This window comes from Trachypithecus francoisi, unplaced genomic scaffold (genome assembly GCF_009764315.1).
Source record: "Trachypithecus francoisi isolate TF-2019V2 unplaced genomic scaffold, Tfra_2.0 Lachesis_group20, whole genome shotgun sequence".
NCBI classification, from domain to species: Eukaryota; Metazoa; Chordata; class Mammalia; order Primates; family Cercopithecidae; genus Trachypithecus; species Trachypithecus francoisi.
In genome coordinates, this window is record NW_022681466.1 from 24,706,633 (window position 1) to 24,730,463 (window position 23,831).

Genomic DNA, 23,831 nt, shown 5'->3' on the forward strand with positions numbered 1-23,831 from the left:
AAAAAAAAAAAAAAAAAGAGGAAAAAATAATTGTTAAAGAGGATGTGATTTATAAATGGCAAAGTGCTCACCAATAAAAGGGGTTATTATTATCCTTGTTGGGTGGGAGTGGGGGTGGGCTGGACATGGTAGAGGAAACCAGTGGTGACTTATACTCCCTACTCTCCCTCCCTCAATCCCTGTGAAGGAAACAGCTACATGATTCAGCGTAAGGAGTGGGACTTATCTGAGTATAGTTACAAGGACCCAGAGGACCAAGGAAACCTCTATATTGGTGAGTATAGTAGTGGTAGCCCATCGAGTGATAGACGGGAAGGGGGCTTAGTCCGTGGTGGAAAGGTGAGGCCAGAGTGCAGTTGTGACTAATGGCATTTAGTTAAACTATCACATGCAGATTGACCAGCACCTGTATGCCAGGCCCTGTTCCAAGCTCTCAAGATGCAAAGTTCTTACCTTTAGGATACTCACAGTCCAGTGTCCAGGCAGAACCAGGGCTGGGATGGGGCATGGCTGCTGGCCATCTGGAGTCTACTTACTTGCCCTACTTGGAATAGTGAGATAGAACATCATGGTGGGGGGCAAAGGAGGGGATAGGGAGATGGGTCCAGAGTAGAAAGAGACAAAGTTGACTGGGACCTTGGTTGAACATCTTCCCTCTATCCCAGGGTACACGGTGCAGGTAGGCAGTGCCATCCTGCACCCCAAAAACATCACCATTGTGACAGGTGCCCCACGGCACCAACATATGGGTGCGGTCTTCTTGCTGAGCCAGGAGGCAGGCGGAGACCTGCGGAGGAGGCAGGTGCTGGAGGGCTCGCAGGTGGGCGCCTATTTTGGCAGCGCCATTGCCCTGGCAGACCTGAACAACGATGGGTGAGAATCTAGGGACATCCTCTGGGGCCAGGGAGAGCGATGGGTGGGGGAAGGCTTACCTAAGCCAGGTCAGGGGAGTGGAGGATTTGCAGTTGTGCAGCTGTCTGCATGTTGTTTGCAGGGGTTTGCAATCAGACTTTATGGGAGTCTGGGCATTTGCACATGGCATTTGTGGGACCCCTGCATTTGCTTGTTTCTGCTTGGGATTTGTATGCTTCAGTGGATGTGGGTTGTTTGGGTTTGATCTGTGCCTGCATGGCATCTCCATGACATATGTCTTCTATTTGGGGAGTCTTATTGGCATCTCCATGTCCTTCCCATGCACATGTCCTTCCCACCCATGACCTGTGGCCAGAAGAGCCATTTGCAGAGCCCTGTGCCCTGGCACAGTCACGCCTATCAAACAAGAGCTATGCTGCATATTGGAGGCTGACCTCACACTCCCATTTCCCTCTCCTTCTCTCCTGTGCAGGTGGCAGGACCTCCTGGTGGGCGCCCCCTACTACTTTGAGAGGAAAGAGGAGGTAGGGGGTGCCGTCTATGTCTTCATGAACCAGGCAGGAACCTCCTTCCCTGCTCACCCCTCACTCCTTCTTCATGGCCCCAGTGGCTCCGCCTTCGGCTTATCCGTGGCCAGCATTGGTGACATCAACCAGGATGGATTTCAGGGTATAAGCCAGCACCCCTCACCCAGCACCCCTGCTGACTGAGTGCCAGCTGCACACCAGGCTTGACAGGGCCCACAGATGAGACAGGATGGGGCCAGACCTGGGGAGCTCGCAGCAGTACTAGAGAGAGGATGTGCAGGTGTGCAGAGGGAGCAACAGAGGCAAGCTCAGTGGGCCTCCTGGAGGAGCTTGCATGCTGCTGTGCAGCCAAGGCTGGGCTGAGAGTGCACAGTAGAGAACTGATGGGATACAACACGGGCATGGAAACTGGCCTGGTGTGCCCAAATCTGCGGGTGTGGAGTGTTCACATCAGAGAGGAGGCTGAAGAGGGAGTGGAGTGGGGTGGGGTGAGAGTGGATGCTTTGAAAGCCAGGCAGAGTATCTTAGGGATTTATATTTGGGTAATGGTGATGGTGGGGTCGTGGGGCATCCAGAGAAAGTTTTAGGGCAGGGATGTGATATAGTAACTTTGTACCCTGAAGGATGATTCTGGAAGGGGTATGGGATGAGTGGGTGCAGGGGTGGAGCAAGGCTAGGGGAGTGAAGATCAAGAATGTAATATCTCAGGTGGAGGATGATAAGGAATGGGACAAGGTGGGAGCCTTGGATATAGGGGTCCTCATAAGTGTTCTGCAGGACTTGGGAACCCATCGGACCTGGGGTATCAGGGACAGGGGCAGACCCAGGGCTGGAGTCAGTGCCATAGGGGCACCTGGCTTATCTGAAAGTCACTTCGCTGATAACCTCAGTTTCCCAGGACATAGCTGAGAATGAAGAGGAAGGCAAAGGAGCCTCTGAAGACCCAAAGTAGGTGCCAGAAAGTTCAGTCAACAGAGGCCAAGCGTGCACTGTGGAAGTCATTTGGTTTCTGCCTGAGACCTGCTTCCGCTCCCTTTACAGGGCTTACTAACAAGCGTGGCTTGCTGATTCCCTAGGCCTTATCCCATCCAAAGCTGCAAACTGGGAAGAGTTCAGTTTAAGAAGATAACCCAACACTTGGGGCTTATTTGTGGAGATAATGATTAGAATGTTAAAAGCCTTGACACTTTCAGTGATGTTCGCTGTAGTGTTATGGTTAAAATCGCAGCCCCTGCTGTGAGACAGGCCTGGACTCAAATTTCCTCTTCTCTAAACTTATTGGTTGTGCAACTCTGGGTTTTTGGAGTGTCTCCTCATCTATAAAGTAGGGGGACAATAGTATCCACCCCACAGCACTCTCATGAAAATTAAATGAATAGCTGGGTATGGTGGTGTGTGCCTGTCCCAGCTACTCAGGAGGCTGAGGTGGGAGGATCACTTGAGTCCAGGAGGTTGAGGCTGCAGTGAGCTGTGACTGTGCCACTGCACTCCAACCTGGGTTACAGAGAGAGACACTGTCTTTAAACACACACATGCGCGCGCGCACACACACACACACACACTGAATGCTTGACAACTATCTGGTAGAGTCACCTCCCATCTCCTGAACCTACTTTCCCACCCATGATAGGAAGAAGCTGGGCTTCAGATGGTCCCAGTGTTCATCCTGAGCTGCAGAGCTCTGCTCTGTCCCTGATGCTCTGAGCATTGCCCATCCATCAATCAGGCCAAAATCAATTCTGTGCTGGGCTCCATGGCCTGGAGCACAGAGTTCGGGAGACATGGGGCCCAGAGTACCTGGGTGACCCTGTCTTGCCTTTTCTTCTGCAGATATTGCTGTGGGAGCTCCATTTGAAGGCTTGGGCAAAGTGTACATCTATCACAGTAGCTCTAAGGGGCTCCCCAGACAGCCCCAGCAGGTACAGAGAGACGGGGATGGGTCTGCTGCCCCCACCAGCTGAGATGGGTCTTCCTTGCTTTCCTTCACCGACCCCTTCCCTGTAGCCCCCTGGGCCCTGCTTCCCGGAGCCTGCCCCCACCACTTTCCCCTGCCCCCAGGTAATCCACGGAGAGAAGCTGGGACTGCCTGGCTTGGCCACCTTCGGCTATTCCCTCAGTGGGCAGATGGATGTGGATGAGAACTTCTACCCAGACCTTCTAGTGGGAAGCCTGTCAGACCACATTGTGCTGCTGCGGTGAGCCAGGAGGCCAGTGAATAAGGGTCTTTCTCTTCCTCATCTTTGTCTGCACGGATTCCCATCTCTGTCCATGTTTGTGCCAGCTCCTTGGAAGCCTGGGCCCCAACTCTGGCCTGGGGCAGGCAGGAGGCACTGATATCTGTCTGGCTCTGTTGTCTCTGCAGGGCCCGGCCCGTCATCAACATCGTCCACAAGACCTTGGTGGCCAGGCCCGCTGTGCTGGACCCTGCACTTTGCACGGCCACCTCCTGGTGAGATTGCTCTGCCCACCCATTCGTCATTTATTTATAGGCAGGCCAGGAGGGGCCCCAGCTCCCAAACCCCTCCCCTGGCCTCCTGACATCCCACCTTTAGAAATGTGATTCTTGGGGCCAGCATTTGCCCTCTCTACCCAACCTCATTAAAAAGCAAAATTCCTTGCAAGAGGTAATGAATGAATTAGGGGCAGTAGAGTATAGTGGTTCAAGGTGGGAGCTCTGGACAGCCTGGTTCAAATGCCAGCTATGCCAGTGCAGGGGTGGGGATGGGTTCTGGGAAGGGGGATGCATTTAAGTGCATGGATATGGAGGAGAGTCTCCTCAGGCGAATTATTAATCCCTCTTAGGCTCCGATTTCTTGCTTGTAGAACAGAATTGATAACTGATTCACAGGGTTGTTGTGATAATTAAATGAGATAATATACAAAAAGTCCTTAGCACAGCACTGTGTATACCCTAAGTGCTGAAAAACACATTAGTTGCTAGGAAAGTGACAGTAATGATGGCAATGACATCAAGGTCTTTATGTGAATGAGGATTTTGGATCAGAAGGCAAAGGCAGACAGAGCAGGGAAATGGGGTGGGTGGTACAAGGAGACCTGGACTAGGGATTGGTAGACCTGGGTTCAAGACTGGGATGGGCCACCTGCTGACTGAGGACTTTCGACAAGTCCTTCTGGGCCCTGGGCCTCAGTTTCCCCATTAGTAACCTCTAACCCTGTTTTCTTTGGCTCTAAGGGGAGTGGAAGGGAAGGGGCCAGGGATACCACAGACCTGCTTTGTGGACTCCCCAGTTTTGTCCCTGCCTCTCTCCAGAAGGGCCTCGGTTTCCTTTTGCCCAGTACAGAGGCGAGAGCTAGGGCCTGGACGTGTGTCCCACTGTGACCCGCCCTCCTGTACATCCCTCCAACAGTGTGCAAGTGGAGCTGTGCTTTGCTTACAACCAGAGTGCCGGGAACCCCAACTACAGGCGAAACATCAGTGAGTGCTGGGGTGCAGCGTAAAAGGGGTACACTCCCCTGGCCCCTTGCTGACCACCCTGTCTACCTGTAGCCCTGGCCTACACTCTGGAGGCCGACAGGGACCGCCGCCCGCCCCGGCTCCGCTTTGCTGGCAGTGAGTCTGCTGTCTTCCACGGCTTCTTCTCCATGCCCGAGATGCGCTGCCAGAAGCTGGAGCTGCTCCTGATGGTGAGGGAGGAGCAAGGGGCAGGATGAGGGCTCCCAGGTCCCTGGAGGAGATGGCCAGTGTCTCCCTAGATCAAGGGTGAGGGACGGGGGTCTCCCCAGAGACAGAGATTGGGGATGTCGGTTTGGAAGGCTATCAGTCTGTAGGAGTACAGTGTACAGCACCCACACATGAGGAGAGATGGAGACCCTTGGGGTGGGGATGGGGCCAAAGGGCTTATTACCTCCAAGAAAAGTGAGGGGTGTGGGAGCTCTTGGCTCAACCCACCTCTGGGAAAAGGGGTCCCTGAGTAGGGAGCAAGCTCAGTCCGTCTCTGGGACATCAGGGTGGAAGGGGACAGCTCAACCTGGGGACCCTGTGGATGGGGAGGTGAAGGGACCTTTGAGGAGGAAAAGCCCTGTCTCTCCTCTTGGAGGGTCGGGATGGTAGGAAGTCGCAATTTGGCGACCGGACTAGAGGGAGTTCAGCCTAACTGTCAGGTTTTCAGGGTGGTGGGGGGTCCAGCTCTTCTCTGGGGTTCAGGGTGGTGTGAGGACTCAGCTGGGGCAGGGAGCAGTGCAGGGCCGGGTTCAGCTCACCCTCTCTCCCCAGGACAACCTCCGTGACAAACTCCGGCCCATCATCATCTCCATGAACTACTCTTTACCTTTGCGGATGCCCGATCGCCCCCGGCTGGGGCTGAGGTCCCTGGACGCCTACCCGATCCTTAACCAGGCACAGGCTCTGGAGAACCACACTGAGGTGGGTGGGGCTGGGGCCTGGACTGGAAGACCACGGGCCAGGAGGGCGGCGGGGCGAGAGGGCACTGGGGTGGTACGACCCTCACACCTCTGGCCACCCCAGGTCCAGTTCCAGAAGGAGTGCGGCCCCGACAACAAGTGTGAGAGCAACTTGCAGATGCGGGCAGCCTTCGTGTCTGAGCAGCAGCAGAAGCTGAGCAGGTGGCTGCGGGCCGCGGGCTGCGCCAATTAGCCAAGGGTGGGGCGGGGCCTCATTGACTGGCAGGGTGGGGGCGGGGCCTCATGGCACGACGAGCCTGAGGGACAGGGCTTTAGCGGGAACAGGTGGAATGGTCAGAAACGGGGCTTTCTCCTCTAGGTGCGACTAGAGGGCAGGGCCTGGCTATCCCAAGATGGGCTTTTCTCACCTAGGAGACCCCAGGAGTGGGGCCTAGTTGATCCACGAGGGCCCTGGGGGCGGAGCTCTTGGCTGAGTCCTGGGCTCCTACTCTTAGGCTCCAGTACAGCAGAGACGTCCGGAAACTGCTCCTGAGCATCAACGTGACGAACACCCGGACCTCGGAGCACACCGGAGAGGACGCCCACGAGGCACTGCTCACCCTGGTGGTGCCTCCCGCCCTGCTGCTGTCCTCAGTGCGCCCCGTGAGTGCCCGCCAGCCGGCCCAGAGCCCAAGCAAGGCTTCCTGCGTCTTTGCATCCCCATATGCGTGTCCTGTGCAGGTGTTGTCGTCTGCCACGTGCCCCCTCCTCTGGTCTGGGCCTTCTCGGGGGACTTAGCGTCTCTGCTGCTTGGAGAACCCGTCTCTGAAGCTCTAGGGCTTCTGACCCTGCACCACGGAAGAGGGAGGACAAGCCCTGCTTTGACCCGACCCTGACCTTATTTGCCTTCTTTCCTCAGCCTGGGGCCTGCCAAGCTAATGAGACCATCTTTTGCGAGCTGGGGAACCCCTTCAAACGGAACCAGAGGGTGAGCACTGGCCACATCCTCCCAGTTCTCCTGGGTCCCAGGCTGCTCCTCTGATGAGCTTCTTGTCCTCCTAGCCTCTGCCTGCCTGCTTTCTGGGCTCCCTCGAAGCAGAGAGCCACAGTGCAGGAGGGGAGACCCAGTAGAGGGTGAGAAGAGGCCCAGAAACTAAGACAAACGGGGCTGCTAGGGAGCTGTGCACAAAGCTAGAGCAGGTGGAGGGGAGGAAACCAGTCTGACCAAGTACCAACTGTGTGCCAGCCCCTGAGCCCAACACTGTGCTTCTTTGATAGGATATAATTCTCACAGCCTTCTGAGGAGGCAGATGCTCTTTTACAGAAGTGGAAACACACACTTAGAAAGTGTCAGTTACCTGCTCAAGGTTGTGTAGCTCAAAAGTAGCAGAGATGTGACCCAACGGACAAAAAAGGAAAGGGAGACAGAGGCGAGGTGGAGACGTGGAGACCCCTTGCCCAGAACAGGAGGAGGAGGAGAAGGCCAGAAAGCCAACTGGAATAGTGTGCAGCCCCTCCTTCCCCATGACATCACCCCCGCTAGGCCTCAAATGCCACTCTCTGCCTCCCTGACCCTTGTGGTAGATGGAGCTGCTCATCGCCTTTGAGGTCATCGGGGTGACCCTGCACACAAGGGACCTTCAGGTGCAGCTGCAGCTCTCCACGTGAGTGACCTCGAGAAGCCAGTCTGGGTTGGGGCTGAGGTATCCTGGATCACCTTCCTACCCCCTGCATTTCTTCCGAAGGTCAAGTCACCAGGACAACCTGTGGCCCATGACCCTCACTCTGCTGGTGGACTATACACTCCAGACCTCGCTTAGCATGTGGGTACCGCTCTCCACCACCCCCACCCCATCCTGCTTGCCTGAGCTAGGGTTCCCTATCCCCAAGGTATCTCCCAAGCTCCTCTGACCCCTCCCTTGGCCCAATGTCCTCAGGCCTCCACTTCCCCTGGGTCATCCTTTCCTTAACAACAACAATCACTGTCATTATTATTACTATTACTGTTCCACTTGTAAAGCGGGCAGAAGTGGAGGAATCAGCAACCCCAGGGCTAAGGTGTTGTCTCTGCCATTTTATAAGAGCTCATTGTGCTAAGGATTTTATATACATCATCTCAATGACTTCTCACAGCAGCCCTGTGATACAACAGCTGTGATTAAGTCCATTTTACAGATGAAGAGACTGAGGCTCAGAGAGGATAAATAGCTTGCTTGAGTCCATAAAGCTGGTAAATGCAGAGCTGGGGTTTCTATTGAGATGGCTGATGTTGGAGGGGCTACAGTTAACCAGCTTTGTTGCCCACCACCTCTGCTGGGGCCCTGGTCTCCTGTCCCCTGTGACTCCAGCATCCTTCCTACCCCTAGGGTAAATCACCGGCTACAAAGCTTCTTTGGGGGGACAGTGATGGGCGAGTCTGGCATGAAAACTGTGGAGGATGTAGGAAGCCCCCTCAAGTATGAATTCCAGGTAAGGGGCTCGCCAGGGTCCTGGGCTGGGGACTTCTAGGAAGGATGATTTTTATTTTTTCTGGGGTCTGAAGGTGGGAGGGTTGGGGCTTGGTAAGATGGAGGTGGTTTTCCAGGAGATAATGATTATGACACATCTTTTGCCCACAGGTGGGCCCAATGGGGGAGGGGCTGGTGGGCCTGGGGACCCTGGTCCTAGGTCTGGAATGGCCCTATGAAGTCAGCAATGGCAAGTGGCTGCTGTATCCCACGGAGATCACCATCCATGGCAATGGGTCCTGGCCCTGCCGACCACCTGGAGACCTTGTCAACCCTCTCAACCTCACTCTTTCTGTAAGGACACTATCAGGGATATTTCATTTGCATCTTATTTGCTTGCTACAGGGCAGAAGGGCTAGTGCCTTCCCCTCCCTCCTCTCATACCTCTTTGGCAACCTGTCTCTCCCACCCTTTCCCCTCCGGCAACCCTGCTCCCAATTCTTCCTCTGCCCTGCCAGCAAATCTCCTATTTCCTCTCCAGGACCCTGGGGACAGGCTGTCATCCCCACAGCGCAGGCGGCGACAGCTGGATCCAGGAGGAGGCCAGGGTCCCCCACCTGTCACTCTGGCTGCTGCCAAAAAAGCCAAGTCTGAGACTGTGCTGGTGAGTGGCCAGGGCGAGATTGGAGGGGACTGCACCCACCCCATCACAGGGTGCCTGGGCACCAGGGTCACACAAAGCAAGGGAGACCTCAGTGTGACGAGGTGATGAGGCCCCTGCTCTTGAGAGCTTCTAGACAGAGCAGGGAGCCTCATCTCCTTCCCTCAGAGGGTTCCCCACTCTGATGGGGGAGCATCGAAGACAAGGGACCAAAGGAGGAGACACTGGCTCTGCTCCAAGGAGCCCCAGCCTGTTGGGGGCGATAGAGCTGCTCAGAGCCTTGGTTGGCAGGAGGCAGTGTCGGGCAGGGCATGGTGGGGGGTGCGTGTGCCCTCTGCAGGAAGGGAGAGGAGAGGCGGCCTGGCGAGCCGGTTGAAGCCTAGCTGGGTGGAGAGTGGGAGGGAGGCGGTGTCCCAGAGGCAGGGAGCTGGCTGGGAAGCAGGTGTAGGAGGTTAGGCCCTGTTTACACGAGCAGGGGTCAGATTCCATGTTATCCATGTGCCTGGCATTATATGAGCTTGGCCCAAACAGTGTGTCTGAAATGCATGACTGTGAGGTGGCGGGGGGTGTGCATGAGTGAAAGGATGTCAGACCCCTTTGGGTCACCCAGGGGTGAGACAAAGCCTGGGAGGGGCAGGAGGTAAGAAGTAAGGCACGAAGAATCTGGAGACCCGGACTATGTCACATTTCGTGTTCCCTGCCCGCCTCAGACCTGTGCCACAGGGCGTGCCCGCTGTGTGTGGCTGGAGTGCCCCATCCCTGATGCCCCCATTGTCACCAACGTGACTGTGAAGGCACGAGTGTGGAATAGCACCTTCATCGAGGTCAGTGCCTGGGTCTGAAGGTCTCTCCTACCATCCACCCTGGTGGGGAGAACCACAGGGAGAGAGCGAGGCCAGGGTCATAGCAGGGCTGTGTGTGCGTGTGTGTGTGTGTGTTATTTGCGTGTCTCTACATGGATGCGTACGTGTTTGTCCCCAGCCAAAATGACCTCTCTCATGTCCATTATTCTGTTATGTATCCATTACTTTCCCACCTCCATGCCTTTCCCCAGGGTGTTCCTTAACCCTGGAATGCTCGTTTCCCCCTCTTTTATCTCTGTGTGTAAACCTCTATTTCGTTTTCAAGGTCCCTGTCAGATGCTTCACTATCAGCGAGGTCTTTTCTGGCTTTTCCAGCTGAAAATGAATGACCTGTCTTCCAACGGCCACCCACCTAACTTTCTCAGAAGCCACACGCACCATTTATCACGCTCGACTCTGGGTTGCAATGCCTCATGTGCCCACTTTCTCATGCCATCTAGACCAAACTTTTTCTGTACATGACTAGATTAGAAATCTTCTCAACTTGGCAGGCCACAGAGTTTCTGTTGCAACTACTCAGTGTTGCCAGTGCACCACACAAACAGACATAGACAAATGAATGGGCGTGGCTGTGCGCCAAAAATACTTCATTTACAACAGCAGGTGCCAGGCCAGATTTAGCCCACGGGCCTGACCTAGACTGTGACCTTCATTGTTTCGGTTGTCCCCAGCATCCAGCACAGGACCTGACGCACAAATGAATGAACAAATAAATGAATGACGTGCATTTGTGTGTGGAGGGGAGGCCTGGCTGACAGATCCTTTGGGGTTCTGTTTAAGGATACCACCTGGTGGGAGGGTGATGGGGTGGGGATGCTTAGGGTTGGAGGGAGGCTCAGAGGAGTGTCAAATGTTCCTCTTGACCCACCCTACTCCCCATCCAGGATTACAGAGACTTTGACCGAGTCCGGGTAAATGGCTGGGCTACCCTGTTCCTCCGAACCAGTATCCCCACCATCAACATGGAGAACAAGACCACGTGGGTGAGTGCGCGTGTTCACTAGGACAGCAGTCTCCAGCCAGAGCTTGGGAGTACAGGGCATCTTTTAAGAGCACATTGACGCACTTCAGCCATGTGGTTCTCAATCTTGGCAGCACGGTAAGAGTCATCTGGAGGAGTTCTGGCATCTGGACTGCACCCAGAGCAATTAAACCTGAGTCCCTGGGAGTGGATTCCGGTATTGCTGTGTTTAAAGATCCCCCAAGTGATGCTAATGTGCAGCCAGGGCTGAGAACCACTGCATTAGCTTCTTTGATCGGCACACGTCTCCATGAAGAGTAGGGCTGGGATCACTTCTCTATTTTATGGCTGAGAGACTGAGGCCTAGAGAGACTTGAGTGGCCTCCCCAAAGTGGCACAGCTTGTTGGGGGCTGGAACGTGGGCCTCCTGATTATCTCACCCATTGTCACATCCACTATGGACCTGTGAGCTTCTGGCCACAGGCAATATGTATATATATAGAGAAAGGCAGGACATCTAGGCAGAACGGAGGGAAGTTCGACCGTGAGAACCTGGTCAATATTGACAGATGATGTCATCATCTACATGGCAGAAAAGATAATCAATGGAAAAGCTATTATTTTATTTTATTTTGCTTCAGAGACAGGGTGTCACTCTGTTGCCCCAGCTGCAATGCAGTGGTGTAGCCCCGAACTCCTGGGCTCAATAAATCCTCCCACTTCAGCTTCCCGAGTAGCTGAGACTACAGCCATGTGCCACGATGCCCAGCTAATTTTATTTATTTATTTATTTATTTATTTATTTATTTATTTAGAGACAGAGTCTCGCTCTGTGGCCAGGATGGAATGCAGTGGCGCAATCATTGCAAGCTCCACCTCCCAGGTTCATGCCATTTTCCTGCCTTAGCCTCCTGAGTAGTTGGACTACAGGTGCCACCACCATGCCCGGCTAATTTTTGTATTTTTAGTAGAGACGGGGTTTCACCGTGTTAGCCAGGATGGTCTCGATCTCCTGACCTCATGATCCACCCACCTCGGCCTCCCAAAGTGCTGGGATTACAGGCATGAACCACCGCGCCCAGCCTAATTTTTTATTTTTAGTAGAGATAAGGTCTCACTGTGTTGCCCAGGCTGGTCTTGAACTCCTGGTCTCAAGTAGTCCTCCCACCTCAGCCTCCCAAAACACTGGAATTACACCGGCCCAAAAAGCTATTAGATCCAATAAGAGAATTCAAGAAGTCCAAGAAGTCAAAAACAAGATCAAAATACCCAAACCCCTTAGGTTTCCTACTTGCTATAGCAATAACCAATCAAAAGTATAGTTGAAAAGATCCCATTCAAATTCATCAGAAAAGTGATAGAGCATCTAGGAATAAATACAACAAGAAATGTGCAACAAAAACTTGAGTAATGGTTAGAAAAAAGTCAGTACTGGCCGGTCGCGGTGGCTCAAGCCTGTAATCCCAGCACTTTGGGAGGCCGAGACGGGCGGATCACGAGGTCAGGAGATCGAGACCATCCTGGCTAACACAGTGAAACCCCGTCTCTACTAAAAAAAATTAAAAAAACTAGCCGGGCGAGGTGGCGGGCGCCTGTAGTCCCAGCTACTCGGGAGGCTGAGGCAGGAGAATGGCGTAAACCCTGGAAGTGGAGCTTGCAGTGAGCTGAGATCCGGCCACTGCACTCCAGCCTGGGTGACAGAGCGAGACTCCGTCTCAAAATAAATAAATAAATAAATTTTAAAAAAGTCAGTAATGTATTATCAAGTTGTCAGATCTTCCCACTCAAATTATTCCAGTCTCAGTAAGATTCAGGAAACTTGAAAAAGAAGTTCCCAAACTTGAATCTGAGTTGCATCTAGAAGAATAAATATAAAATTGCTAATAATTTGTTGTTAAAGGATGTAAGTGAAGATATACGGGAGATACAGGAAGATGAATACAGGGTTGGCTATGTACATTATTGTACATTTCCTAAGATAAATTATTGTAGTATAGAAGAGGTAGCAGAAAGGCCAGAAAGCTCAGTGGAACAAAATAGAACTTTGTGATACGGGTGGCATTTTTAATCCATGGAGAAAGGTAGATTATTAAGTAGTGTTGGGAGAACCCATTTGGAAAATAAAGACAAACCTCTACCTCACACCAGAAACAAAAATACAGAGTTAGATTAAATATTTACATGTAGCAATTAAAACCTAATATGCAAGGATACAATATAGAAAGCACTTTAATATAGCTTTTAATTATGGAAAGAGTGAGTTATAAACCCAGAAGTCACAGGAAAATTTTGATAAATTAGACTCTGTGAAAATTTATATCTGTATACAGCAAAAAGATAGTAAAGAACTAAAAGAAGCTGGGCACGGTGGCTCACGCTTGTAATCCCAGCACTTTGGAGACTGAGGCAGGCAGATTGCTTGAGCCCAGGAGTTCCACACCAGCCTGGGCAACATGGTGAGACCTTATCTCTACAAATAAAAACAAAAATTAGCTGGGTGTGGTGGTGCACACCTGTAGTCCCAGCTACTTGGGAGGCTGAGGCAGGAGAATCGCTTGAGCTCAGGAGGTTGAGGCTGCAGTGAGCCATGATCATGCCACTGTACTCCAGCCTGGGTGACAGAGTGAGAACTTGCCTCAAAAAAAAGTAAAAAAGAAACTAAATGGACAAATGATATGCTGCTTTTTAAAAATGTTTACAGCATATATGACAAAAAATTGATATGTATTTTTTAATATATAAAGGATATCAATAGGTAGCATACATAGGGTGAAATACAAATGTTCATCTTGCTCATAAAGAAATATAAATCATAGCAACAAGATTTTTCTTGCCTATCAGATTGGGAATTTTTTTTTTTTTTTTTTTTTTGAGGCGGAGTCTCGCTCTGTCGCCTGGACTGGAGTGCAGTGGCCGGATCTCAGCTCGCTGCAAGCTCCGCCTCCCGGGTTTACGTCATTCTCCTGCCTCAGCCTCCCGAGTAGCTGGGACTACAGGCGCCCGCCACCTTGCCCGGCTAGTTTTTTGTATTTTTAGTAGAGACGGGGTTTCACTGTGTTAGCCAGGATGGTCTCGATCTCCTGACCTCGTGATCCGCCCGTCTCGGCCTCCCAAAGTGCTGGGATTACAGGTTTGAGCCACCGCGCCCGGCCTGGGAAATATTTTTAAAAATAATGCTGGCCAGGCACTGTGGCTCACAACTGTAATGTCAGCACTTTGGGAGGCCAAGGCGGGTGGATCATTTGAGGTCAGTTCAAGACCAGCCTGGGCAACATGGTAAAACCCCATCTCTATTAAAAATACAAAAATTAGCTGGGTGTGGTGGTGCATGCCTGTAATCCTTGCTACTCAGCAGGCTGAGGCAGAAGAATCGCTTGAACCTAGGAGATAAATGTAGTGAGCCAAGATCACTCCACTGCACTCCAGCCTGGGCGACAGAGTGAGACTCTGTCTCAACAACAACAAAAAAAGAATAATGCTGTCTGATGCTGATGAGGTGGAGGGAAATGCTATTGACTTGGATGATGAATTGGTAGATCCTTTTAGGAGATGAAGTTTTCAATGTCTATTAAAATTTAAAGTGCCCATTTCCTTAGATCCAGCACATGAGAATATATTGTAAGGAGCTAATAGGAAGAGTATACAAAGATAAATATATGGGGATATTTTTGAGAATTATTTATAATGGCAGAAAACTGGAAACAATCTAAATGTCTTTCAGTAGGAGATTGGTTCAATAAATTATGGTACATTTCCTTCAATGACTATGCAGTCCTCAGAAGAGATTAGGCTGATCATTATCAATTGACCTGAAAAGATGATGATATTAAGTGAAAAAAACAGGTCGCTGGCTGGGCATGGTGGCTTGTGCCTGTAATCCTAATACTTTGGGAGGCCAAGGTAGGAGGATCGCTTGAGCCTAGGAGTTTGAGGCTATCCTGGGTAACAAAGTGAGACCCATCTCTACAAAAAAAAAAATCAAGAAATGATCTGAAAGTGGTGGCACGTGGTCCCAGCTACACTGGAGGCTGAGGCAGGAGAATCACTTGAGCCCAGGAGGTGGAGTCTCCAGTGAGTCATGTTTGTGTTATTGCACTCCAGCCTGAGCAATACAGTGAGACCCTGTCTTAAAAAGAAAAGAAAGAGGCTGGATGTGGTGGCTCACGCCTGTAATCCCAACACTTTGGGAGGCTGAGGTGAGTGGATCACCTGAGGTCATGAGTTCGAGACCAGCCTGGCCAAAGTGGTGAAACCCTGGCTCTACTAAAAATGCTGGGCTGGCGAGCGCCTGTAATTCCAGCTACTCGGGAGGCTGAGGTAGGAGAATTGCTTGAACCCAGGAGGTGGAGGTTGCAGTGAGCCAAGATCGCGCCACTGCCCTCCAGCCTGGGCGACAGAGCAAAACTCTATCTAAAAAAAAAAAAAAAAGAAGGAAGGGAGGGAGGGAGGGAGGTTGCTGAAGAGTGTATGTGGCATGATCCCATTTATGTAGATCATATTATTCCATATTTAAAACTATGGAAAGAGATTCACCAGAGATTACAGAGACAGTAATTTCTAGAGATTAAAATGACTGGGAACCAGCTGGATGTAGCGGCTCATGCCTGTAATCCCAGCACTTTGGGAGGTCGAGGTGGGTGGATCACTTGAGGTCGGGAGTTCAAGACCATCCTGGCCAACATGGTGAAACCTGTCTCTAGTAAAAATACAAAAATTAGCCAGTTGTGGTGGTGGGCACCTATAATCCCAGTTTCTCAGGAGGCTGAGGCAGGAGACTTGCTTGAGCCTAGGAGGCAGAGGTTGCAGTGAGCCGAGATTGTGCCACTGCCTGGGCAACAGAATGGAACTCTGTCTCAAAAAATATATATATATTATATATTTATAATATATATCAGATATATATTATATATTTATAATGTAAAAAGATATACTATATATTTAGTATATATTTATATATTTATAATATATTAAATATATTTATAATATATCTTATATATAGTATATTTATTATATATTAGATATATATTATATATATAACTGGGAACCTTTAGTTTTCTTTATATCATCTGTATTTTTTAAAAAATCATCAAAATAATTTTAAAAGAAGTGAAAATCATGTATAGTCAGAACAAACACGGCTGGGTGCAGTGACTCACACCTGTAATCCTAGCACTTTGAGAGGCCAAGGCAGGTGGATCACCTGAGGTCAGGAGTTTGAGACCAGCCTGGCCAACATGGTGAAACCCCATCTCTACTGAAAATACAAAAATTAAATGGGCATGGTGGTGCATGCCTGTAATTCCAGCTACTTGGGAGGCTGCAGCAGGAGAATTGCTTGAACCTGGGAGGCGGTGGTTGCAGTGAGCCGAGGTTGCGCCACTGCACTCCAGCCTGGGCAACAGAGCAAAACTCCGTCTCAAAAACAAACAAACAAAAAACAACTCATATACACACACATCCATATTTATCTCCATTGTAGGGGAAGAAGAATGGGACTATCGGCCAGGCACGGTGGCTCACGCCTGTAATCCCAGCACTTTGGGAGGCCGAGGTGGCGGATCGCCTGAGGTCGGGTGTTCGAGACCAGCCTGACCAACATGGTGAAACCCCGTCTCTACTAAAAGTACAAAATTAGCCGGGCGTGGTGGTGCACACATGTAATCCCAGCTATTCTGGAGGCTGAGGCAGGAGAATCACTTGAACCCAGGAGGCGGACCTCGTGGTGAGCCGAGATTGCGCCTGGGCAACAGAGGGAGACTCTATCAAAAAAAAAAAAAAAAAAAAGGGACTATATGCTATGAATTCTTTGTGGGGTTTTTTTGGTGAATATTTATGGAGTGCTTGCTGTGTAGCAGGTGTTGCTCTCAGCAGTTTTCATATATCAAACACACTTAATTCTCCCCAGCAACCTATGAGATAGGTATTATTCCCATTTTACAGATGAACAACAGAGAAGTTAAGTAACTTGCCAAGGTCATACAGCTCGTGAATAGCAAAGCTGGGCTAGAACCCAGGTAGTCTGGCTCCAGAACCCCTGCATTTAGCCGTTCTGCTGTTCGATGAGGTAGGCATTATGATCCTCCTCATCAGACAGCAGAAAGCATGAGATTCAGAGGGGTGCAATTACTTGTCCAAGGTCACACAGCTCGTCAGGGAAGGAGCTGGTACCCAGGCCTAGAGGTGTGGGTCACACACTCAGACTCTAGGCCGACTCCCAGATCTGAGGCTGCTCCTCTGGAGTCAAGTCTGTGCCTGCGAGAAGCAGGAAGGACCACTGGACCTACCGTCAGTGGGGCAGGCAGAGGCTTTTTTCAGTCCCAGGCTGCCCCCTACTGGCAGCAGGACAAACAGCAGGTGCCTGGGCCCAGCTGGAATAGGAAGTAGGAGGATGGACCTAAGAGGGCCTAAGGAGGGCTGAGTCCTCCTCTCCCCGCTGCAGTTCTCCGTGGACATTGACTCGGAGCTGGTGGAGGAGCTGCCGGCTGAGATCGAGCTGTGGCTGGTGCTGGTGGCCGTGGGTGCGGGGCTGCTGCTTCTGGGGCTGATCATTCTCCTGCTGTGGAAGGTTAGTAGCCCAGCCCCCGACTCCTGCTCCGGGACCTTCACCAGCACACTCACCAGCCCTTTCTCCAACCCACGTCTCACCATCTCGGTCCTCCCTTCCATCTCACCCCTGCCCTTCCTCCCTGTCCTCTCCACCTTCTCCCACCAGCTTACAGGCTCACCCCCGGCCTGGGTTAGTGGGGGAAGCTGCAAGCTGGAAAGGAGTACCCAGGAGCTCTGGCTTCTGACCATACCACGAAGCTGGGACTGAGCCCCAGCCCCCAGGCTCCCCAGCCCTAAGCCCCAGTCCATGAGTGCTGCTGGTGAGGACAGCCCAGCGCCCCCCTGATGGCCCATCCCCACCTCCTCCCCTCCGCAGTGCGGCTTCTTCAAGCGAGCCCGCACTCGCGCCCTGTATGAAGCTAAGAGGCAGAAGGCGGAGATGAAGAGCCAGCCGTCAGAGACAGAGAGGCTGACCGACGACTACTGAGGGGGCAGCCCCCCATCCCCGGCCCACCTGGGTAACACGGCCTCCGGGCCCCCTTCCCCGAGCCCCACAGCTGGCTGGGCCTCTGACTCTGTCCTATCCGCTCCTCTTCCCTTATGGGCCTGCTCTGACCTCATTCTGTCCCCACCACCACCTCGAAGATCAGGCCACTCTGACTCTCCCTCCAGCCCCCTGGTCTGGCTTTCATCAGCCTCCCCCTGAGCCCCTTGGTGACTTGGGACCCCTTCAGGGAGCCATAAAACCCTCTCTGTGATGACCTTGCTTTCTGGGGATTGGAACAAGGTCAAGGGCAAGGCCAGGCCCCATCTCTAAACCACAGGCATGTCCAGAATAATTCTACACTCGCATTTCCACCCCTAGGGAAGGAGGGGAGCAGTAGAGACCCTCCTCCTGGTAACTAGCCTGTTTCCTCCTGAGCAACCCTTCCAGGATAACAAATGGACCCACTCCCAACATTGTGGTTAGGGTAGACTGCCAGTCTTCCTGGCCATTCCATCCACTGTCTCTGCGGCTGCCCTCCGTCTCCATCTGCCTCTTCCTCTCCTCTCTGCCTTCCTCAACTCCTCCTTCCTCTGGGGCCTGGGGTGCAGAAATTTGTTCTCCGTGTCTCAGTGCAGGGAGATGGGATGTGTTGCGGTCAAGAGTTCTGGCTTTGAGGAGTTCTGGGTGGGAGAGGGAGAGGCCTGGCACTCCTTCCTGGCGGCTCAAACTCTGGATCCTAATGTTCTTTCTCTTCTCCCTCCAACTCCAGTGTGACTTCTTTAAGAGGACCCGCTATTACCAGATCATGCCCAAGTACCACGCGGTGCGGATCCGGGAGGAGGAGCGCTACCCACCTCCAGGGAGCACCCTACCCACCAAGAAGCACTGGGTGACCAGCTGGCAGACTCGGGACCGATACTACTGACATCCTCCCTGATCCCACCCCCTCCTCCCCCAGTGTCCCCTTTTTTCCTATTTATCATAAGTTATGCTTCTGACAGTCCACAGGGGCCATCGCCTTTGGCTGGCAGCAGCAGGCTTAGGCACATACACCTCATCAAGTGCACGCACATACTGTCTGGCCCTGGGGATCTCCCCGCAGGAGGGCCAGCGCTGTGGACCTTACAAGGCCGAGCACACTGCGGTCCTGTGCCCTAGACACACGTAGGGCCCACTGCTTGTGGACTGTGCTGGCGCATCACGGATGGTGCATGGGCTCGCCGTGTCTCAGCTTCTGCCTGCGCCAAAACAAGCCAAAGAGCTTCCGGCCAGGGCGGGAGGAAAAGGCCCCTGCAATGTGGTGACACTTCCCCCTTTCACACTGGATCCATCTTGAGCCACAGTCACTGGATTGACTTTGCTGTCAAAACTACTGACAGGGAGCAGCCCCCTGGGCCCGGGCTGGTGGGCCCCCACTGCCACCCATGCCAGAGAGCCGGGGGTCCTGCCTAAGGTTGTCCATGGGGGCACTTGCAGGACCTGGCATGCTCTACCCAACAGCAAAGGAACTAGAAAGAAGATCCCAGAACAGCTTTCGTTCCTGCATCTCTGTGAAGCCTCTCTCCTTGGCCACAGACTGAACTCGCAGGGAGTGCAGTCGGAACGAACAAAGACAGGCAAATGGCGAGGTAGCCTGGGCTCGCTGTGCTGGGACTGCCCTGGGGGCATGGCAGGATCCGCCACAGAGAAGAGGGGACCAATTCTGGGCCAGACAGATGTTGGGAGGATACAGAGGAGATGCCACTTGTGACTCACCACTACCAGCCAGCCTCAGAAGGCCCCGGAGAGACCCTACAAGACCACGGAGGGAGCAACGCTTGAATGTAGAACAGGCAGCTGGCCATGCATTGGGGGCCTAGAGGTGAAGTTCTTAGCTATCCTTGGCTTTCAGAGCCAACCTGGCTCTGTCCCCTCCCCCATGGGCTGTGTCCTAAGGCCCATTTGAGAAGCTAAGGCTAGTTCCAGAAAACCTTTCCTGACCCCTGCCTGTTGGCAGGCCCACGCCCCAGCCCCTTCCATGGTACTGTAGCAGGGGAGTGCTCTCCCGCTCCTCGTGCCTTCTTTGTACATAGGCTTCTCACGGCGACCAATAAACAGCTCCCAGTTTGTATGCAGCTGCATCTGCTTCCACCCACTCCCCAGCCTTTACCAACCCCGGGTCAATGGATGATGATACCATCCAGCTCACACCTAGATAGATGAAGCCAGGTCTGGGGACTTGCGGGTTTGAGGGTAAAGATTGATGGAGGTGACCGGGTGCAGTGGCTCACGCCTGTAATCCCAGCACTTTGGGAGGCCAAGGCATGTGGATCACCTGAGGCCAGGAGTTCGAGACCAGCCTGGCCAACGTGGCAAAACCCTGTCTCTACTAAAAATACAAAAGTTAGTTGGGTGCAGTGGCACATGCCTATAATCCCAGCTACTTGGGAGGCTGAAGTAGGAGAATCACTTGAATCCAGGAGGCAGAGGTTGCAGTGAGCCAAGATCGTGCCACTGCACTCCAGCTTAGACGACAGAGCAAGACTCCATCTCAAAGAGAAAAAAAAAAGATTGATGGAGGTGACGCTGGCCCCTGCTCTCAGAAATCCTCCCATCTAAGAGTCAGTCATGAGGGGTGAGCCCTGGGGGACCTGGATGAAACCCAGAATGCCTTCTTGGAGGACAGTGCGCTGACCCTGGGGAGGAACAGGCAGGCAGAGGTGGCAGCATGCAGGGTCAGGAAGAGGCAAAAGCTACTCAGCTATAGGAAGAGGCAGTCCTGGCAGGCTGTGGAGGGAGGCTGGGTGAAAGGGTGGAGGGAGGAGAGCCCTCAGTCGGACTGAATTCAGATAAGAGACTGCTTTTCTGCCTTGATTTCCTCACAACCACCATCAGGCGCCAAGAAGAGATCAGAAGGTAAACCACTGATCCAAGGCTGCAGAGACTGAACTGTCACAATGTCCAGCCTCCGGGAGCTGAGAGCTCTGGTGTTTTGGAAGCTCCTCGGGAGTGTTTGAGCGCCTGGCTTACACGGCCACAGCATGTGGATCAAGCCTTCGCTCTGCTTCCTGCCATGTCCTGGGTTCCCACAGCAGCTTCCTCCTCTGCCCTCGGTTTGTGCCTTCCACACAGGCCTGGGGAATGGAGTAAGGCTGTTCCCCCTGTGACCTCTGTGAGCTGGAGTGGCCTAGGTCCTTCTGTTAATTTTCCTCAAGGCTGTGAACTTTGGTAAGACTTCACTGGAGGCTGGAAATTGCTACCCAGAGAAGCCCAGAGGTAGAAGCCCAGAGGTAGAAGCCAGGTCAGATATGCTCAGAACTCACAGACCCAGGCTGTTCTGGGAGGCCCACCTGATGCCTGGGTGCCTCCCAGCCTCCTCGTGGTGGCAGCTGTCTGCCCCACCTCGCTCCACCAGTGCTCAGCTCACAACAGGGTTCTGGACCCAATGGGTGCCCCTTTCCCCCTCTTCATTTTCTGTGCCTGGATTTGCCCCTTCCCAGGGTGACTGACAATGGAATGTCCACTTTCCCCCGGAAAACTGTAGCCCCTACTCGGAGCCGCCAGGCTCTCAGAACCCAGTGAGTGGAGACCACACTTTATTTTCTAGAATCTGGGATCCACTTCTTTGGGCATAACGCGTGTGGGTTGTCAAAACTCGGCCCAATCTTGCGCTTACAGCCACTTACTGCTTAAGACAGGGGTGTTTACACATCCCTCTGGCCAGTTTCACAGACCCCCCAGTCTCCTGTCAGCCACTGCTTGAGGAAGACCACACACATATACACACACACACATACACTCTTGAGGATAAGTCATTTTCAGAACTAGCGTAAGCTACATATTATGAAAGAAACATAACTGGCAGAGATGTAGCAATGCTCACTGTAAAAGAACCCTCTGCAATGCCAAGTTTCTTGAGCTCCTTGGAGAGTCCCCCCACCAACCCATGTTACACATAATAGTGGGAGATTTGGGAATCAGGGGACAGGGTGCGGTTTACCTTGGCATCACCTAACTAAACTTGACTACGATGTACCACATCACACCACTGTTGTTAGCACCCTGCAGCAGGCTCTGCAGAAGGAATTCTTATCCAACCACAGAGCCCACATTGTGGAAGTCCAGCCTAAGGTGAGGGTCATGGGAAATCTCTTTCCCTCTCCTACACCTAGCCTGAGAGGCCATGGTCTTTTCCTTGTTACTTTAATTTTGACAATAACAGCAATAGCTACCATTTATTGCTAGGCACAGAAATAGGCCTCTTTTTTTTGAGACAGGGTCTCACTCTGTCACCCAGATTGGAGTGCCATGGCACGATCATGGCTCTGGTTCACTGCAGCCTTGACCTCCTGGGCTCAAGCAATCTTCCTACTTCAGCCTCCCAAGTAGCTGGTACTATAGGTACCTGCCACCACACTCAGTTAATTTTATATTTTTTGTAGAGACAAGATCTTGCTATGCTGCCCAGGCAGGTCTCAAACTCCTGGACTCAAGCAATCCTCATACCTCAGCCTCCCAAAGTGAGGGCCAGGTTTTTTGTACATAATATTCTATATATTCTTCTGTGCACTTGAAAACTGCACTCACCAGCATCATCAATCACGTCCTAATTGCTAGCCCACTGGATGTTTGGTGGTTCTCTGGAATATCTCTGCAGTATGCTCCCCTGCTCACCCTGTCTTCTTTTTCACCCTGTCCTCCCTACTGTGTGCTGAGCACTGCCTGATGCTGGAGATAGAGCAGTGAACAAGACAGATACAACCCCTGCCCTGCCCTCATGGAGCTTAAAGTCTAGCGGGAAAACAGACCAGTCAGCAAACAATTTTCACTCAATTGATAAGAGCTACCATCAGCTCCTTTTAACCCCTCCTTCCTGGATTTGTCCAGGTAGCTTTCAGCCAATCCCTTTCCTCAAAAAGGTACCTGTTTCACGTGTCCTGATCTTTCCTTGTCCTCCCTTAAGGGGCCTTGTGGGTTCCCAGGCTGGATGACAGTGACCCAGACTACAAATATTTGCTAAGATCAGGAGATCTAAGGAGCCCTTGAAGGGAGCCTATGACCCAGCTTGGTAAGATCAGGGAAGGCTTTCCAGGATGACTAAGCAGCTGAGACCTGAAGAATGGACAGGTGAAGCTGGGAAGAAAGAATGATCCAGACAGAAGAGATGCATTTGCAGTGGCTTAGAGATTAGAGGCTGGTTCAAGGCAGCAGACAGGTATGGCTGGGAGCTGCGTGGGGGAATGGAGAGAGAGGAGTCTGGAGAATTAAGCAAAAGCCAATTGTGTGACAACTGGAAAGGCTCCGGTAAGAAGAAGAGAGCCATTGATGGCAAGGCACAGTGCCTCATACCTGTAATCCCTGCACTTTGGAAGGTTGAGGCGGGCAGATCACTTGAGTTCAGGAGTTCAAGACCAGCCTGTCCAATATGGTGAAACCCTGTCTCTACTAATATTACAAAAATTAGCCGGGTGTGGTAGTACACGCCTGTTATCCCAGCTACTTGGAAGGCTGAGACAGGAGAATCACTTGAACCTGGGAGAAGGAGTTTGCAGTGAGCCAAGGTTGTGCCACTGCACTCCAGCTTGAATGACAGAGTGAGACTCCATCTGAAAAAAAAAAATAGCCCATTGAAAGGCTGTGAGCAAGGAAGTAATAAGGTCAGATTTGCAGTTGAGAATGATCAGAGTCTCGGCTTTCTTATCTATGAAATGAGGCTAAGAATAATAAAATAGAGAATTAAATGAGATAATGTCTGCAGACAGTGCCTGGCATATAGCTTATTATTCTTCCAGCTAAGAGGCCCTTCCATTTGCGAGGTTTGTGAGGTCTGTATTACAATCATATTCAGTTATAGCTAATTATTTACTTATGTAGCTATCTCTGAAACATAGAAATGAAATCATTAAGGAAAAAGGCCATTTCTTGATCCTATCTGTGTTCCCTGTTCCCAGCATAAAGCCTAACACATTTTAGGCTAATGTCACCGAGCAAAGCAAGCATCAGAGTGGCGGGTCGGGCCCTAAGCCCACGATCGGCCACAAGAGGGCGCATCACGTTTTTCTCCAAGAGAAGCGGGGCTGCTGATGAACGACGGGGTCCTGGCCCCCCAGAGACACTTCACCACC

The 23,831-nt window shown here is 52.0% G+C and overlaps 1 protein-coding gene across 4 annotated transcripts in view; it reads left to right on the forward strand.

The window, feature by feature from the left end:
• The window catches only part of ITGA3 (integrin subunit alpha 3), a 34,670-nt gene extending 14,829 nt beyond the window's left edge, over positions 1-19,841 (forward strand). For 3 of the 4 annotated variants that reach the window (XM_033183429.1, XM_033183432.1, XM_033183431.1), the window contains exons 5-25: positions 188-274; positions 666-873; positions 1,346-1,542; positions 3,231-3,319; positions 3,459-3,595; positions 3,763-3,849; positions 4,769-4,836; positions 4,909-5,045; positions 5,635-5,784; positions 5,887-5,984; positions 6,278-6,425; positions 6,682-6,750; positions 7,347-7,426; positions 7,508-7,585; positions 8,129-8,231; positions 8,381-8,563; positions 8,751-8,873; positions 9,581-9,694; positions 10,618-10,716; positions 17,134-17,259; positions 18,497-19,841. In XM_033183429.1, the coding sequence (XP_033039320.1) occupies positions 188-274; positions 666-873; positions 1,346-1,542; positions 3,231-3,319; positions 3,459-3,595; positions 3,763-3,849; positions 4,769-4,836; positions 4,909-5,045; positions 5,635-5,784; positions 5,887-5,984; positions 6,278-6,425; positions 6,682-6,750; positions 7,347-7,426; positions 7,508-7,585; positions 8,129-8,231; positions 8,381-8,563; positions 8,751-8,873; positions 9,581-9,694; positions 10,618-10,716; positions 17,134-17,259; positions 18,497-18,652 (2,537 nt within the window). In that variant the 3' untranslated portion in view covers positions 18,653-19,841. Of the gene's footprint in view, positions 1-187; positions 275-665; positions 874-1,345; positions 1,543-3,230; positions 3,320-3,458; positions 3,596-3,762; positions 3,850-4,768; positions 4,837-4,908; positions 5,046-5,634; positions 5,785-5,886; positions 5,985-6,277; positions 6,426-6,681; positions 6,751-7,346; positions 7,427-7,507; positions 7,586-8,128; positions 8,232-8,380; positions 8,564-8,750; positions 8,874-9,580; positions 9,695-10,617; positions 10,717-17,133; positions 17,260-17,616; positions 17,759-18,496 lie in introns of all 4 variants that reach the window. The other variant, XM_033183430.1, reaches the window with a different exon arrangement.
• Positions 19,842-23,831: the final 3,990 nt, after the last annotated feature.